This window comes from Vicugna pacos, chromosome 20 (genome assembly GCF_048564905.1).
Source record: "Vicugna pacos chromosome 20, VicPac4, whole genome shotgun sequence".
NCBI classification, from domain to species: domain Eukaryota; kingdom Metazoa; phylum Chordata; class Mammalia; order Artiodactyla; family Camelidae; genus Vicugna; species Vicugna pacos.
In genome coordinates, this window is record NC_133006.1 from 25,955,843 (window position 1) to 25,972,711 (window position 16,869).

A 16,869-nucleotide genomic window follows, 5' to 3' on the forward strand; every position below is an offset into this window, starting at 1 on the left:
TTAAAATATTTAAAACCAAAGGAGTGGCCTACAAATCCCTCTGGCTCCTTTCTATCTTGTGATCTATTTGCCTTATGTGCCAGTATCAAACTTCTTGTCATATGCCTGCACATACAAGCTATGAGTCTGTTGAAGCTCATTCTCTGCTGAAATCCCTAGACTTTCCTCTATTTCCGTTTCCTTTAATCCTCAATACAGATGTTACCTGATTTTACTCCTCTGTGTTCCCTCAACATCCCTCTGGGCTTAATTCTCTTGTTACATTTTGCTTTACTTTTGTATGTTTCTCTATATTGGACTTTCTTCAGGACAGGTAAAATTGTGTCTGTAACTCATGGTACCTGTGTGTCATAAAAACCTATTTAAAATATTAGAATAAGAGGAAACAGAATAAGTAGCCTGTGCCTGAATTTCTTAAAATGGTAAAACTGTTAATTGGCATAAATGTTCCAAAACTTTCCAAAGCCCGGAAAAAAAGAACCTTGTTACTCCTGAATAGAAATATGAACATACGAGAGTATTTTACCTTATTCTGAAAACAGTCTTTAGCTTTTTCATAAGTTTGTATTTTTTTTCACACGGTAGGCCTCCACTGTTAGCGCTCTTGGAATAATAGCATTCATTACCATCGTTGTTACAACCAAGCTTGGATTACTGTATCTGGACATCTGCTTTAACTTTTGTACTACCAGGTAGTGATAAAAGCACCTTTTAGTAAGCATGTTAAAAACAATTCTTCCTTAAGGGCAAATTTTTCAAGATGCAGTATTTATTATCTTCCACAGACACTCCCAGTGGGTTCTGTGCATCATTCACAGAAAAATCCCAACGTCCCAAAACAGGCTTCGGTTTGACAAAAAGTTACTTAAACTAAAACTAACTTCCACATAAGGATCTACATAATTAAGTCAACTTAATATCCTGTAGACCCAATGACTTTGAAAGTTAGTGTAACGTAAGAGTCATTTATGTTGACAAAGCCTCCTAAAAGCCAATTCTGAAATATGAAAAGAGGTGAGGGAGATATCTTAGAACTGAAGAGAAGTATCAGGACTGTCCCTCATTATACTAAGCAAAAGGTAAAATAGTGAGAAATGCAAGAAGTCGTGTCACCTTTTTTTATGACGATAGAAGTGGCTCTGAAAAGAGCCGTTTATTCTATTGTTTCCAAACTTGGTCCTTATTTGGCCTTATGGTGGCTCTCAGTCTTCTTGGGCAGCAGCACGGCCTGGATATTAGGCAGGACGCCACCCTGAGCGATGGTGACTTTACCCAGCAGCTTGTTGAGCTCCTCGTCGTTGCGGATGGCCAGTTGCAAGTGGCGCGGGATGATGCGCGTCTTCTTGTTGTCGCGGGCCGCGTTGCCCGCCAGCTCCAGGATCTCGGCCGTCAGGTACTCCAGCACCGCCGCCAGGTACACCGGCGCGCCGGCCCCGACCCGCTCGGCGTAGTTGCCCTTGCGGAGCAGGCGGTGCACTCGGCCCACGGGGAACTGGAGCCCAGCCCGCGAGGAGCGGGTCTTGGCCTTGGCGCGAGCCTTGCCGCCCTGCTTACCACGTCCGGACATGGTTCAGAATCAACGCCTGCTGCCTAGGAAGATGCGGACAGGAATACTGAAACGCATATTTTATAGGCCCTGCTGGGCGCGAAAACGGAAGCCGTAAGATTGGCTAGTATTTTGCTTTCACTTGAGCCAATGGAAACGCGACTCCGTAGGATGTGCAGCTCGATTGGGCGAAACTGACATGTGACGTCACGCGAGAATAACCACCAATCACCAGACACCCTAACTCCACCTCATTTGCATAAACCGTTGTCATTAAAAAGGTGCCTTTCGCTTTCCGCTCATTCATTTCGGTTTTTACCGTTGGTGTTCACCATGCCTGAGCCAGCCAAGTCCGCTCCAGCCCCGAAGAAGGGCTCCAAGAAGGCAGTGACCAAGGCGCAGAAGAAGGACGGCAAGAAGCGCAAGCGCAGCCGCAAGGAGAGCTACTCCGTGTACGTGTACAAGGTGCTGAAGCAGGTCCACCCGGACACCGGCATCTCGTCCAAGGCCATGGGCATCATGAACTCGTTCGTCAACGACATCTTCGAGCGCATCGCGGGCGAGGCGTCGCGCCTGGCGCACTACAACAAGCGCTCGACCATCACTTCCCGGGAGATCCAGACGGCCGTGCGCCTGCTGCTGCCTGGGGAGCTGGCCAAGCACGCTGTGTCCGAGGGCACCAAGGCTGTCACCAAGTACACCAGCTCCAAGTAAGTAAGTCCGCCAACTACCCACGACCCAAAGGCTCTTTTCAGAGCCACCTACACTTGTCAAAAAAGAGCTGTTGCGGTTTGCCTTCTAGCTCTGTATGTGTTGTCTTCCTGTGGGAATTGTGGATGATACTTGAAAAAATAATGCCACCCAAATTTGGTGTTTTTTGACATGTTCAGATGAGTATACTTAAAATTTTTTTGTGTGAGCATTTCTGATATCAATAACCGTCTGGATTCATCTAGTCCCTCTCCCCATGTCTTGACTGGATAGCCGCAATGTCTGAAAACTTTTCAACCAGGGAAATCCCGAGTCACTGGACTGCGGTTTGCTAACGTTTTTTTCTTTAGATACTGTATCAGTTTGTAGTATCTAAGTAACTAAGCCTTCCAGCCGCAAGAAGTGATCTGAACAGTTTTCTAGCTCCTTAAAAGAAAAAGTACCCCAGACGAATGCTTTTACAAGCGAAACCGGAAATACGAAACACAATGTAATCAGCCGTATTAGCCAGAGGGTGCCTCCCTGGCGTTTGAGAACACAATGTCCATAGACAGGTCCCTGTAGGTTATGGCTTCATAATCACCTTTATATTATTTCTAATATAAACCTTCAGCATCCAGAGGGTCTCTTGTAGATGAGATAAGTAACGCGCTTCATTCCACCGCACCTGGCCAGGTGCGGGATGGCGGACTGGGTGATGCCCTGAGAGTAGCCACGCAGGACCTTAAGGTAGTGCTTAGTACCATTCTTACCCAAGTTCCTCTCCGCCTTTCTAAGGTCTTGTCATGTTGAGACTATAGATAGAAGGAAACTCGAAAGACAAACTTAGAAAAAAAAACGTATTCATGGGGAGAGGGGGGGAAAAAAGTCCAGCTGTTTGTTTGAATTCTTCGGACCTAGTTGAAAACTAGAGAAATGCGGGCGGGAAAGACTCAGTTCAACCGTCTTCCTTGTTCCAAAGGTTGGGGAGGAGGTACCAGCCAAGGCTGCTCCCAAAGTAACTGAGACCTTGGGTAAGGTGAGGCTTACTGTGCTGTGCCCATGGAAGGAAGAAAAGGTTCTGTGGAGTCAGAGATGTGAGTATGTTTGGCAAGAAATAGGATTAATCAGTGAAGGTGGTTCTCCATTTACTACTTGCCAAACTACAGATGTAGGCATAAGGTGTATTAGCTCGCAGCCCATTATTATAATGTGGACAAAGAATGTTGCCTACCATTTCAGTAAACAATGTTGCCTGCCATCAGCCATTGCAGCCACCCTCTATGGTGTGCTCTGGGGGGAATTCAGGATGGAGGAAAACCAGACACTGGCCCTAGATAGTTAAGGTGCATATCAAAAGAATAATTTCAGTGAGCCCAGACTCCTGCATCTTCCCATAGATGGAAAAGCACTAATATCATTAACTTAAGATGTCTGCTTTTTTGTGATTAGCAGGAATCTCTTGATGTTTGATTACTTTTTTTTTTCCAGCAAAAGTTTCTTTATATTCTGGCTCCTCCTTTACCTCTTTGGAACAGTTCCTCAGAACTATCTGAGAGTCTGTCTCTTGGGCTATGCTCTTCCATAAAATCCCTGAATAAAATATAAATTGCAACTGTTAGGTTTGGGTCCCCTCCCCCTCAGGTGACAAAAATAATGAAGCATTTTTCTGCTGCAAAGCCAATCAATAAGTGGGGCTCTGGCTAACTTTCTACTTTAATTACCTTCTGTCCCCCTGTTGCATTATGATATTAACAAAACTTCAATAATGCTTTTTTCAATCACTCTTTCCAGGTTCTGAGAGAAATCTCTAACAGTTGACCAGCTCAAAGTTTTGCCTTCTAATAATCTTCAATGACTTTATGAGCAAACAAGATGCCATCTTGAATTTTAAGTAATTCCTGCTACCACCAAAATCCAACTGTATTTCCTAAAGCATTCTTCCATCCAATTATCATTTTATTCAGTATCTACTTTTCACTATAGGACAGTCACTGCTTTCTGGAATAGAAATGGAAAAGCTTGAATAAGACTCCTTGAACTCAATTTTCAATCACTGGCGGTGGCCCTGAAGATTGGTAGAATTTTCAGGGAGGAAAATTGGCGATATCTATCAAATTAAAAAATACATATATCTTTATACCCAGCAAAGCCACCTCTAGGAATTTACCAGTTTTGAAAATGAGCGAAATGACACATGTACAGGGTTTTAGGGCAGCCCAGTTGGTTGTACAAAATAGAAGCAATCTGATAAACAATAAAGCAACGACATTAATAGCATATCATTCTGTCTGATTTTAAAACATCACAAGGTTAGTTTTCTTAATAGTAGCTAGTATTTATTGCTTACCATCTGTCAGATAATGTCCTAAAAGTTTCCTTATGCACATTAAATTATTTAACCTTTATAACAACGTTTTGAGTTAAATTATTGTGATTATTCTTGCTTCACAGATTATAAAGTGGGAGTTTAGAGAATTTGAGAAAATTGCCTACGTTTTCACAACTATTAAGTAGTGAAAGCAACTCAAAAGTAGTCTAGCTTCAGAAGCCATATTGTAACCACTGTATTAGCCTATGGCCTCTCCAAGTGCAAAAAGCAAGGTATGGGATATTGTGCAGAATTTGTACATATATATGTATGAATGTAAAATATCTTTAGAAGATGTTAGACAAACCGCTAACTTTGGTTGCCTCTGTGGAAAGGAAGCTTGATGGCCTAGAGATGGATGGGTGGAGGATCTTTTCAATTATAACCCTTTTATGCATTTTGAATTTTGAATCATGTTTGCATTATCAATAGAGAAATAGATAAATAAAACACATGTAAGATAATTAATGCGTCAATAGAGATGTGTATGGAAAGCCCAAGGACCACAGAATAAATAATACCAATGGCAGGGGGAGAGGGGCAGCAGGGCACAAAACAACTTTCTGGGCAGATGAAGTAAGAAAGTATTCGATTCAAGGCATTGGAAGTGGTTGGCGGGACTAAAGTCTACAGGAGTGGGCAGAAGGGAGCAGCCTGAAGGGCTGAGCAAGCAGTCTGGCTGAATGTTATACCAAGGACTTCATTCTGTGTGATGAGCAGGCTTCTCAAAATGATTACAGGACTCAAGTGTAAAACAACACATTTTGAGCCGTGAAGAGCTTATCAGATAAGATTCTGAAATAGTCACAATTCTATGTGCCAATTGAATGTTGTATGGTTATTTAAATGAAGCCAACTCTCACATTATTTGTTACATTAATCTAGCAGTTTTAGGATTTTCTTTGTTCCTCTGAGTGTGAAGAAGGAAAAGAAAGTACCATTGGTCCATTTGTTTTGGAACTAGTAGTCCTTTAGTTAACCAGTTAGAAAGTGATGTCAAATACAACATTGTTATCTTTGCAGCCAGTGGACCAGAATTGCATACTGCATAGATACATCTCTAAGGAACATGCAATAATGTCTAATCCTTGGATTTCCCAGGAGATTGCTTACAAATCAAGTGACACACCCACATTTTTATTAACTGAGGACAGCTGGGAGGTAGGTTTGTATACTGGCACAGAACTCTACTGAACAAGAGAAAGAGAATCTGACAACACATTGGATCACATTCATTTGACAACTTTCATGAAGGAGAATTGTAACTATAACTTCAGGAGAGAGGAACATCTCCCTGTTTTTTTGAGAATAAAAGTATTAATTATAGACTTACATTTTTAAGGGTAGGTTCTGAAATTTAGGTAGTCAATATTAGAAGAAAGAGCAGGCCTGAATTCATTCTTTTACATTAAAAAAAAATAGCAAAAAAGACTAAAGAGGATTTTATTTCATAACGAGAAAATTTGGGGCATGTGGTATCCTTCAACAGGGCTTTATCTTCCACCATCCAGGAGGTCCCTTGGCAAAAAAAAAAAAAAAAAAAAAAAGGAAGATCTAAGGATCTGACATTGTTGAGGTGGGGCTTTAATACTACAGAGAGACAAAGGCCATTTTAGTCCCTGTGCACCCACAGACAAGTCAATGCCTCATTGCAGTTTCCTTACCTGCAAAATAGGAGTAGAAAATCAACCCAGTTTCATCAGGAAGTTGTTTGAGTCAAAGACAATATATGTAATAGGGAAATAACTGAGCACCATACACCAAGGGAAGAAGAATGAAATAGAAAGTATTGTAAATTCCAGTTATAAGTCAGGCAGATCATTGTAGAGCTAATAATTTTACCTCAGGGTGATCCAATCAGTCAGCAAAAGGGAAATGAATTAATTTCATCATAAAATATTTATTGAGTGCTTATTAGATAATGGGTACTGTTCTAGCATTGAGGACACACAGCAAAAAAAAAAAAAAAAAAGCCTGTGAAAGTTCCTGTTCTTGTGGCAGTTTGGAGAGGCAAGCCAGACAATAAAAAATAAATTAAATTCTTAATATATCAGTTCCTTAATAAGTGATTTGGATAAAAATAAAGCAGGGAAGGTGATAGGAAGTTGCGGGTCTCACTTTTAAGGTGGGTATGCAAACAAGGACTCACAGAGGAGTCGCTGGCATAAAGTGGGGAAAGCTGTTCTGTGTGGAAGGAATGAGTATGCAAGTCAGGTCCCTGCTTAGCATGTTCTGGAATCTGCAAGAGGCCATGGTGGTTGGAACAATGGGAGCCACCAGGTGAGAAGTTTTGAGTTTCTTGTGTCTTTTTCTCTTCATCCAACTTAATTTCTGATAAAGCCTTGACAACCTGCAGGTTTTTTTTAAAATAACTGCTGAAAAAAATGCCCTGTAAGACAAGAAAAGATGGCCCCACCTCTGCTAGGATCTAGATCTAGGAAAGCAAACAATATTATTGTAAAACCATCCTTAAAGGGGTGAATTCTCAGCCAAACCCCAGCACCAGAACCTGGAATGTCCTCTGAGTGAATCATACCCAACAAATGTCTTTTTTACAGCTTAATATAATAACAATACATAGCACTGAGAGGGTGTCTTTGGGGTTTTTTTTCTTTCTATTCCTAGTCATCTAATTAGTATTTTTTACTTTTCACATTTCATTCCACTGTCACAAGACCCCAAGCAAGCCCAACGATTTTGTAAACAATCATCCTTTTGAAAATATATTTCAAACTCTTCAATAGACCCCTAAGAAGACATGAACACTGATGTTCACTAAAGCGTTACTTACAGTGGCAAAAAATTGGAAGCAATCCTATTAGGCAAAACTAAGGGAGTAGATCAGGAAAGTTCCTGTTTCTAGAGTTGTTCGCTGTTACTGCATAAGAAGCAGCCCAAACTTGGTGGCACAAACATTTTATTATGTTCACAGATTCCGTGGTCAGGTATTAGGGCAGAGCACAGCAGGGATGGCTGTCTGCTCCAAGATGTCTGAGGCCTCCTGTAGAAGATCACTGACTTGTGATTCTTGGGACAGCTGCTGAGGGTTGGAAGCATCTTCACTCACATGTCTGGCAATTGACACTGGCTGTGGGCTGGGACTGTTAACCAGAGCACTTTCATGTGATCTGGCTTCTAAACTGTGTGGTGGCCTCAGAATGGTCAGATTTATCATGTGGTAACTCAGGATTCCAAAAATGTGTCTCCCAGGACACCCAACTGGAAACTGTGACTTCCCATCTCAGAATAAAAGTCAAAGCCCTAACAAGGTCCTACACAGCATTGCCAGTTGTAAATGAGGAGATGATTAAGTGGGAGGATGCAAAGGCAGAATCACAGATTTCATCCTTTAAAAAGGCCCCTGAAAACCCAGATGAAGCATTCAAAGTTGTTTTACAAAAGTTGCGCAGTCCTAGAGAATTCTTGGTATAGGACTGTCCTGGGCATCTTAGGACTTTCAGCATCTCTAGTCTTGACCTGTAAACGCCAGCTGTGCCCCAAGCCACTGAGACAACCAAAACACACACATTTTCGAAGTGCTCCTCCAGGGGGCGGTACAATTTTGTTGGAAACAAACCAAAACTACAGATTATTTCCAATTTAATAGTGGAGAGCTAATGCCGCAAAGACGAACTTTTGTCACAAGAGATACCTGTTCAGGCGCTTCTTGCGCGGGCCCCATGGTGTAATGGTTAGCACTCTGGACTTTGAATCCAGCGATCCGAGTTCAAATCTCGGTGGGACCTTCCTGAGCATTTTCCTGCGTACTTTTTATTTCCGCAATCTCGTCCCTTAAAACTAGCATTTTCCCCTGTAATCCAGCCCACCACATGTCAGCCATAACGAGCAGTAGTATCATTGTCAATCTTCAGAAGCCCGAGCCCACCTGCTGGAGCGAAGCCACAGGCAGAACTAGCAGCGCAGGAAGCAGCCGCCTATTCTGCAGCCGCAGTCCAGATCCGGGTGGGGAGGGGCCGTCTCTCGGGTGTCTACCCGTGGCTTTATTCCTGGGAAGGAATTTGCGCATACAAAAGGACTTTCTGTTTTTGAATAAGAATGGCCGCGTTACTAGAAAACTGGAAGAAGGAGTCTAAGCTGAGCAGAGATAAATATCTGATTTGAAGGCGATGGACGTGGAGTGGTTCAGCTCTCCCTCGCAGCTTGACTCTTCGATGATAGCTCTCAGAGGATGACGTACGAGCCCACTCCACACCAGCAGAGCACAGAGGACTAGCAGTCCGTGGCCTTAACTACCTTCAGGCCACCTCGTCTCATCGTAGCTGCAAGTTCCTTAGATTCCTTCTTAGACTTGTTTTAGTAATGCCTCTGCACTGGGATTAAGTCCATCTGTGTGGTACAGTTCGTTCTCCTAATCCATGAGTGAGCAGCCCTTCTCACATTTGAGAATTCAGAACAAGTTCTTTCCACTTTGCTTGGGGGAGCTCTTCACATTTTAATGATGGCTGCCCTAACCTGCCCACTTCTTCAACCTCATTTATCACATTTTTGTCACACACATTCCCCCAAATTAGCTTCTACTCACCAGCCACGATAAAATTATTTCTATTCTTGCTTTTTTTCCCTCTCCGCATTTTCCACCAGCAGAACTCATTTGCCCTCACGTTACAAGGTCTGATTCTCTATTCATTCCTCAAATAGTAACTTAGATCATTCAGTCCTTCTTACCAAGGACTTCACCGTCTCTCTTTAACCCCACCTGTGTTTCTTCAGCACCTGAATGTCCCCTTCTCATACCCCCTCATGTTTTAATTGCCTGTTTAATAAGCCCTTACCACGGTCCCAGACAGCAAGGTCTCCTAGGGGAGGGACTAGCACTGTGGCCTTGGTCTTCTTTTAGTTCTCAGCCTCACAGTTCTTTGCTCATGTTAGGAATTCAAAAATTCTTGCTGAGTGCATAAAATTATCACCTAATCTGGTTCAGTCATCCCAGATCCCAGGATAGCTCATGCCCGTGTTTGGTCCCAAAACCTTGTGTTCCACTTCTTCCCAAATTTCTTCTCTCTCCTTTTCCTTCAATGATCCCACTCTAAGAACAAGTCTTTGCCCAAGACTGGAGCAGAAGGCTCCCTGGAGGTGAATGGCAACCATGACTCTGTTAATGAGGCCGTTCAGTAGCTGAAGGTACGGAGGAAAGGCTGGATCACCGAATTACGTGCCTTTTGAATGAGAATTTGAAAAAAAAAGTCTCCTTTGACTACATTCTTGCCCTGTCATCCTGAAGTCTATGTGCCTAGTTTGGGTTGCCTATCAGTTGTGGGGCACCTGTCACAGGCCTAGCCTCTGGAAAGCACTAACTACACGTTTGTGATTTGTTTGAAGGTCTTTGAGTGCTGCACAGAAAGTGAGGATTTAGGCTGAAGATGTTCTTTTTCCTTTTCAGGGAATGCAGGAAGGAGAACCTAGCCTCTGCACTTGTTCATCCCCTACTTAGAAGGACTTCACCAACTGCTCTCATCACAGTTTGCTTGGGGGCAGGAGTCTGGGAGAGCTGTAGGCAGTGGCCCTGGGGAAGCACAGATGATTTGCTCTGTCAGACCAGGGGCCGCTGCCTCACAAGTCACAGGCACCTTCCTGCACCTGGGGCAGATCAGGAATCACGCAGGGCCAAGGCCACTGGGACTATTCTTCCTTGTGGTGTTGGAAAATGTGACTGAATGGTGTATTCGTAGCTAACTGATTATGTCTAGGGACGGGGAATCTGCTGGGCTTTCCTCGTGTAGGTGTCAAAGCATCTCCATCGTAAGGATCTTTTTCTTGTCTCCGCCGGGGTTTGATAGTCTAGAGTCTCGAGTGGAGGATTTTCACCCTCTCTTCTGAGTGTTTCCTACCCAGTCTATGCAAACAACGAACCAGTTCTAGGCTTGAGGCTAGCTCCCAACCCAACTTTCCAGAAAAAGAACCAATTTAAAGACTTTGTCCAGTGAGAGCCGCCCCAGAAGAAAAAAAAAAAAAAGAAATCCTGTTGCAAAGAAATCCCTCAAGAAGCCTGGTGTTTACAGGGGTAGTTACAGGGTTGTGGAGTTTCTGTTGGTTGGTTGGGGTGTTTTGTGGTGGGGGAGGGGTGCGTTTTATCCTCTATGTCCACAGGAGGGCGCGCCGTTCTCGAAACATGCCTCCAGCGTATTTTTGCTTAAAATCTGAAATTCGGGACGGCAACCCCAATCTGCAAGTGCTGAAATTCAATTTCAACTAGGCCGATCTCATCCGACAGGCTTCGAGTTCCAGGAAACTACTTGGAGCAAAACCGGACTCCCCTGTACCACTAAAGAAATTGTTAGGCACTCCTAAACTTGTGCTGGATATCGTCGCGCTCTGAGCCAGAGAAAAGCCAGCCCGAGGAGTTTGTGAAGATACCGGAGTAGGATGAGACTCAGAACAGTCACCAAGCCCCATCACAGAAACCGATTTGTCTATGGGTTTTCACAAAGTGTGGGAGACTGTGTGTGTGTGCGGGAAATGGATATGGCAGGCGGGGCAGGGAATTTTTTGTGTCTTTTTGAGAGTTTCTTCTTTGTGTCTATTTGGGAGTCTTCTCTGCGCTTACTTAGCGTTGGTGAAAGAGGAGTTGGAGGATCGTGGGGCTGTACTTGCTCCTAGGAAAACTCCGGAGGGCCGTTCCTTCCCTCTTCCCTTCACCTCCCCCAAGTCCGAGTTGTTCTCCCAGGGCTGCAGGAATCCACCTCCAGCCTTGTCTTCCTAGTACGTTTATTTCAGTTTTCCCTAAACACCAGTGTCTCCCTTGTGACTTGGTAAATCTTTCCATTACGTGTCCGCAAAAGAGGTAGATACCACCCTAGTAAAAGATGATTTTTCTTGAAAGCAAGGGGATCTGATAAAGCCAGGCGAAGCATACCAGGTCTCTGCCTCAGATTCCTCACCTGTAAAATACCAGCAATGGCCCCCATTTCACAGGGCTATTGTGAGCCTTAGGTGAGGTAATAGTACAAAACACGTGTCACAAAACCTAGCACTCCGTGGGAATGGCTAAAAGATGTTGAGTGCAGGCATGTGACAGGTAAATGTCTATGACTGAATCCTAGAATCGGAAGAGCAAAATATGCTTATACCTTTTGGGTAACAAGATCAGAGAATTTAGGGAGGAAAAGCTATGTCATCAAAGAATTGAGAAAATGGTGCATCACAACAGGCCCCATGGTGTAATGGTTAGCACTCTGGACTCTGAATCCAGCGATCCGAGTTCAAATCTCGGTGGGACCTGTGACATGCCTGTTTTATTTCATCTGGTCCTGGTTTTCTTATGGGGATAAAATTCCATGGTAGCTATAGAACAGAAATGAATTTGAAAGAGAAAAAGAAGTCACAAACATTTTTCTACTGTTGAATAAAAGTATATCAAGTATATTTTTAAAGGATGCTAGTGTATGTCAAATTGTTCTTAGGTTCCAATGGACAAAATTCAATGATGGATTGAACTCTTTTTATGTTCAAATTTTACCATTTGCTGGCAATTACATTCCTTAGAATGCTTTAACTTTATGAAGAAACATTTTAGAAGACTACTGGAAAACAATGTGTGAAAGCATTAAAATATTATGACAATTCATAAAGACTCTAAGGAATTGAAATAACTTGAAGACACTGTCCCTGGTTAAAACAATGAAGTGATGGACCAAAACAGCCCTCTCCCCACATCTCATTCTCAGCCTTGTTCATTTCTAATTTTCAGGTGGATGTTTTCTTCTGTGAATTTCTCATTTATGTACATTTGATTTAAGATAGCTTATTATGATTTTGTAGATTTTCATTGAAGCATGTTTTTATTAAGCCTTTGTTGCTCACACATTTCTTATGCAATAGTTTCTAAGTAAGTATTTTTTCTTCTGAATTCTTTTATTAACTGCAACAACATAATTTATTATTTTATATTTTGTATTTAAATCACTAATCTACCTGGAACTTGATTTGTTACTGATTGAGAAGTAAATATCCATCTTAATTTTCTCCCATGGGCAAAGTTAGTTAAACCATCACAATTTATTTTAAAATCACCTTTGCCTGCCTACTGAATTGGAATATCAAATTTGTCATTTGTTAATTTCCACATATCCTTGTATCCATTTAAAAATTTATTTATTTCCTTCTATGTATACTTATGACAAAGCCAAAGTCTTCTGATTAGATTTTCTTTTGATACTTTTTACTGCCCATAGAATATTCTTCCCCTAGGGTATCTGACATTTTCAGGTGTAGGGGAATGAAAAGATAAAGAGGGGACAGCTGGAAGGGGAGGGGATTGCTCAATGGTGGAACTCACGCTTAACACTCATGAGGTAGTGGAGACTGAACCACTTTTAAAAAGAAAGTGAGGAAGGTTGGAGGTTCAAATGATATTTCATTTTGTAATTTCAAGCTTATGATAAAGAACTGAGAACAAACTGAGATAAGCCTACATATGAACCAGTTAGCCTGGAGTACAGAAATCCCAGGAGTTGGATTTCGGTCCTTTGGATCTCTGTTTAGTTATCTTACTTGTAGTAAAAATTCTGGTGCCATTAAACCATTGTTATCTTGATGAACCCTGCAGGCTTTGAAGACATCCATAAAATAACAAGCATAGGTCATAAACGGTCTTCAACACTGGTTTGAAATATTTGGGATGTGATAAAGCTCATGGTTTACACAACTAAAACCAAGGGTTCAGTCTCTGAGGGCAGTCTGTGACTCTCCTGTTTTTCTCTCTTCCACTATTACCTGTTCCTTCCCTTGCTAGAAGGCAGGAGGGAGATATTATTCAACAAGCAATCAAAATACAGGGTGGTGTCATAAGGGCAGTTTGGGTGCTGAGGAAACATAGATGGAGCAGCTAAGCCGAGATCAAGCCAAAGAATCTTCATTAAGAAGCACTGTGAAGCCTCTGCTGGGATCTGAGGGATGAGAAAAGAGCTAAGGCAAGTGACATATGAGTAGAGAGGAGAGCTAGAGAATGTCACCATGGCAGGTGCTTGGAAGACCAGTGTGAAGGATGATGAGGGAGATGCAGTAGGTTGAGGGCAGCAGCATCAAAGTGCCAAGGGCTCCTGGGAGCTCGCCCTCCTTATTTACCAGTCTGCACTCAGGGGTCTATTTAAGCAAGGGTCCTCCCTTTTCTCCATTAGTTAAATATCTATCATTGATGGGGTCTTATGGAATATTTTTTCCCCTAATGGTTTATAATTCATATTTTCCTTAATTAAACTGATGCTCAAATTAGCCCTATTTAGCTCAGTAGATCTCCTCAAGTTGGCTTCTGGCTCCTTGAACATACCACCATCATTTGTCTGAGCCCATTCTTACCTTCCAACATAACTAGTTGTTCCGGCTTGACTCGCATCTACCCCAGTCCTGAAGCCAAGCATTTCTCAGAGATGCCCTGGTTTCTTTCTAGTATTACAGCCCTTCCTGGGGACTTGTGCTAATTACTTGTATGATACCTGCTTCCTGTCTCCCTTTTAATAGAAAGACCTAGGAAATGCATGTGCATGTATATACACATGTACATATATACATACACACATGCATATGCATATATGTACACGTATACATGCCTGGACACATATGTATACATATTTTCCAAATCATGAGCTCACATTGATACCTCCAACTCCAATCCAACTCTTCAGGATTCTCTCTGGTATTCCCTCATTCTATCCCTTGTTGATTTAATATTAATTTTAAAGTAATATTTGTTGGTTTAATATTGTTGCTAATATTTGTTCCTATCCTTGTTGATTTAACATTAATTTTTGAAAATGTAGAAGATTCACATGCTTTTAAGAGGTAAAAGTATACCAACAAGTATACTCGGAGAAACGTTCTCCCCACACTCTTTTACTCTAGTTACCCCAGAACCCTCATACCCTTTTAGATGACCAGCCTCACTGGTTTTTATTTGCTGTTCCTTTTCAGAAGGAAAAACACATTTTTTCCTAACTCTTATTCTTTCTTGAAAAAAAAGTAGCATACTGTAATACTCATCTACAACTTTTTTTCTTTCCCACTTAACAATATCTCCTGGGAATCACACCATATCATTTTTGTAGTTGCGTACATTTCTCCTCTGAACCCATATGTCACAGTTTATTCAATCAATCTCTAATGCTTGGGGTGCTAAGCAAGGAAAATAAATTGAAGATGTTTTGTCTTGCCAAATCAGAACATATTCATCAGCAAAGTAAAGGAACAAACAGGTCCACCTCATGCAAATTTTCATTACAATTTTTTCTTTTGATATTTTGCTCTGTGAAGTCTCATTGTTTACAAGAGTTTATATTTTATTGTCCTACTATAGGCACTCATTTAATTGTTTTAATTAGAAATTTTCTCTCAATTTCTTTTGCAAACATATCAGTAACAAAACTACTTTTCTTCTGAGTTTGTCCATGGAATTCTGATGCAAAAAAAATTTTTTAAAACGCATTCGAATATTTTCTACCATTTCACTTGTAACTTCTTTGCTTCTTGTTTTTCTCATAACATTCCCATGAATCTAGTTTATTTAAGTCTAAATGGGGAGAGAGTATAAAAGGTGTCTTCCCAATTATTATAATCAAATTGCTTGAGAAGAATTCACAGAATGTTACTATTAACTTGAAATGAACTTAATAAATCACACACAGGAGTGAATAAAAGAGTCAAAGAAGCAGGAAACTCCCTCTCAAGTAAAAAGGCAATGTAAGTTTACAGTAACTAATGGCCTCAGGCAAAAGTAAGTAACAAAGTTTTTCTTTGAGTGTAAGAAAATGTGCAAGAAAAAAAATTATATTGTACCTCAGTGTGTATTCTCTGAAAGGCAGAGGGCTAATTTGTTGGAAGTAAAAATGAAATTTGCCCCATTCTCTTCTCTCTAGGGATAAGACTTGCCTCTAGATCTTGAAATTAGTGAGAAGGAAATTCTCCCCTCATTTGGGGGAGAAAGAAGGAAAATACTAAACACATTCCCAGATAAACTTTATGAAATCAAATACACTTTCTCGAAATTCTAGTAGAGTCTAATTTATGCGAAAAAACAGTTAGCAGAGGATGGTTTCGATCCATCGACCTCTGGGTTATGGGCCCAGCACGCTTCCGCTGCGCCACTCTGCTCCTTGTTTGTGGGTTTTAAGCCTCTTCTTTACCATGGGAATGATCAGCCACTTTGCCAGAATAAATGTTTTGCTTTTCCTCTCTCTTTTCTTGGTCTAAGATCAGCTCCCCTAAGAATCAAACGACCCCAGCAGTCCCCTCCGAGTTGGGCTTCCCCGATCTGCCAAAGATTCAAGACCTGACATCTTTCCTTCAGGAGCTGCTCTAGGCTCAGAAGAGGAACTCCAAGCAAAGCCCTCAGAAGTCCTTCCTTACGGATAACTGAGGAAGGCATGAAGTCGGACTTGCGGAAGAAGACTACCAACCAGCTTGCTCCATTTCCCACCCTCAAGAAAACTGCTTTGAGAAAACTAGAAGCAGCATTTCCACGTATTCACTAAATGCCATTTTCAGCTTCCTGGACACCTGGTTCAAGCCTCTCCCCTTGGAGTCGTGAAAAGGGGCTTCTTATCCCTTTGAGGTCATGTCTGCCGACAGTTCATTCTCGCCCTCAGAAAATGTTGGCTCACCCAGACCAAAGGCCTGGGTAGAGACCTCTGACACCTTTTATCCCATGCACGTCTGCCAAACTTTCCTCTTGCTTTTTTCACCAACTTCCTTCTGTCTCTTCAGGCGTTCTCTGTCTTCATTAGGGACTGGTTTGTCCAGTCCCAGGACAAGTAAGGGGTTGGTGGCCATTACTCTTGTAGGGGAGGAAAAGTGATTTTCCCTCTTCCTTCCTAAATTCTTGGTGGGGAGCTCTGTAACAAAAGACATCAGCAAAAGAAAGACAAACAGAAAGTTATTAACATGTATGCTTCACGTATAGGTGGGAAATATTTAGAGAGAAAAAGAGTAACTCCCAGAGGTGGCTTAGAATTCAAACTTAAATATCATCTTCAGCTAAAGACAAAACAAAGAAAATAGTAGGGGAGGCCAGTTATGAGGAGATGACCAGGTAAACAAGAGTAAGCTTTGTTATACAGATTTAAGTCAGGGCCTTCTCCACTGATAAGGGTCTAAAGTTATCTCCAGGGATTAACCTTGGTCTTTCCTAGTAGAGAGAAGAGGAGAGACACTTTTGCAAATTTATGTCCTGCTTTTAGGCAAATAGAAGGAGGGCAGAGAGCTTTCCTTGTTTCTACTGCCTCTCAATTGCCTTCAACTCAAAATAGTTCTG

General features: G+C 41.9%; 2 protein-coding genes and 3 non-coding genes across 6 annotated transcripts; 3 read left to right on the plus strand and 2 right to left on the minus strand.

Moving 5' to 3' along the window:
• Window positions 1-740: 740 nt before the first annotated feature.
• Window positions 741-1,642, minus strand: LOC140687764 (histone H2A type 1-H). Its single transcript, XM_072945538.1, has one exon. The coding sequence runs from the start codon at window positions 1,565-1,567 to the stop codon at window positions 1,181-1,183; it is 387 nt and encodes a 128-aa protein (XP_072801639.1). The 5' UTR covers window positions 1,568-1,642; the 3' UTR covers window positions 741-1,180.
• Window positions 1,643-1,782: 140 nt separating this feature from the next.
• LOC102533531 (histone H2B type 1-C/E/F/G/I) lies at window positions 1,783-4,516 on the plus strand. Of its 2 annotated transcripts, XM_072945539.1 has the most exons (2): window positions 1,802-2,256; window positions 4,031-4,516. In XM_072945539.1, exons 1-2 carry the CDS (start codon window positions 1,880-1,882, stop codon window positions 4,035-4,037), a joined length of 384 nt encoding a protein of 127 aa, XP_072801640.1. In that variant the 5' UTR covers window positions 1,802-1,879; the 3' UTR covers window positions 4,038-4,516. The 2 variants fall into 2 exon arrangements, with proteins under 2 accessions (XP_072801641.1, XP_072801640.1); XM_072945540.1 differs by lacking the exon at window positions 4,031-4,516 and having other exon boundaries at window positions 1,783-2,261.
• A 3,765-nt stretch (window positions 4,517-8,281) lies between these two features.
• On the plus strand, window positions 8,282-8,353 carry TRNAQ-UUG (transfer RNA glutamine (anticodon UUG)). Its single transcript has one exon. It is a non-coding gene; the product is annotated as a tRNA-Gln (tRNA).
• Window positions 8,354-11,774: 3,421 nt separating this feature from the next.
• On the plus strand, window positions 11,775-11,846 carry TRNAQ-CUG (transfer RNA glutamine (anticodon CUG)). Its single transcript has one exon. It is a non-coding gene; the product is annotated as a tRNA-Gln (tRNA).
• Window positions 11,847-15,638: 3,792 nt separating this feature from the next.
• Window positions 15,639-15,710, minus strand: TRNAM-CAU (transfer RNA methionine (anticodon CAU)). The gene has a single exon. It is a non-coding gene; the product is annotated as a tRNA-Met (tRNA).
• Between the last annotated feature and the right edge of the window lie 1,159 nt (window positions 15,711-16,869).

Coding starts and splice junctions, on each gene's coding strand:
- LOC140687764 (XM_072945538.1), bottom strand. CDS start 1,567: ATGTCCGGACGTGGTAAGCAGGGCGGCAAGGCTCGCGCCAAGGCCAAG.
- LOC102533531 (XM_072945539.1), top strand. CDS start 1,880: ATGCCTGAGCCAGCCAAGTCCGCTCCAGCCCCGAAGAAGGGCTCCAAG.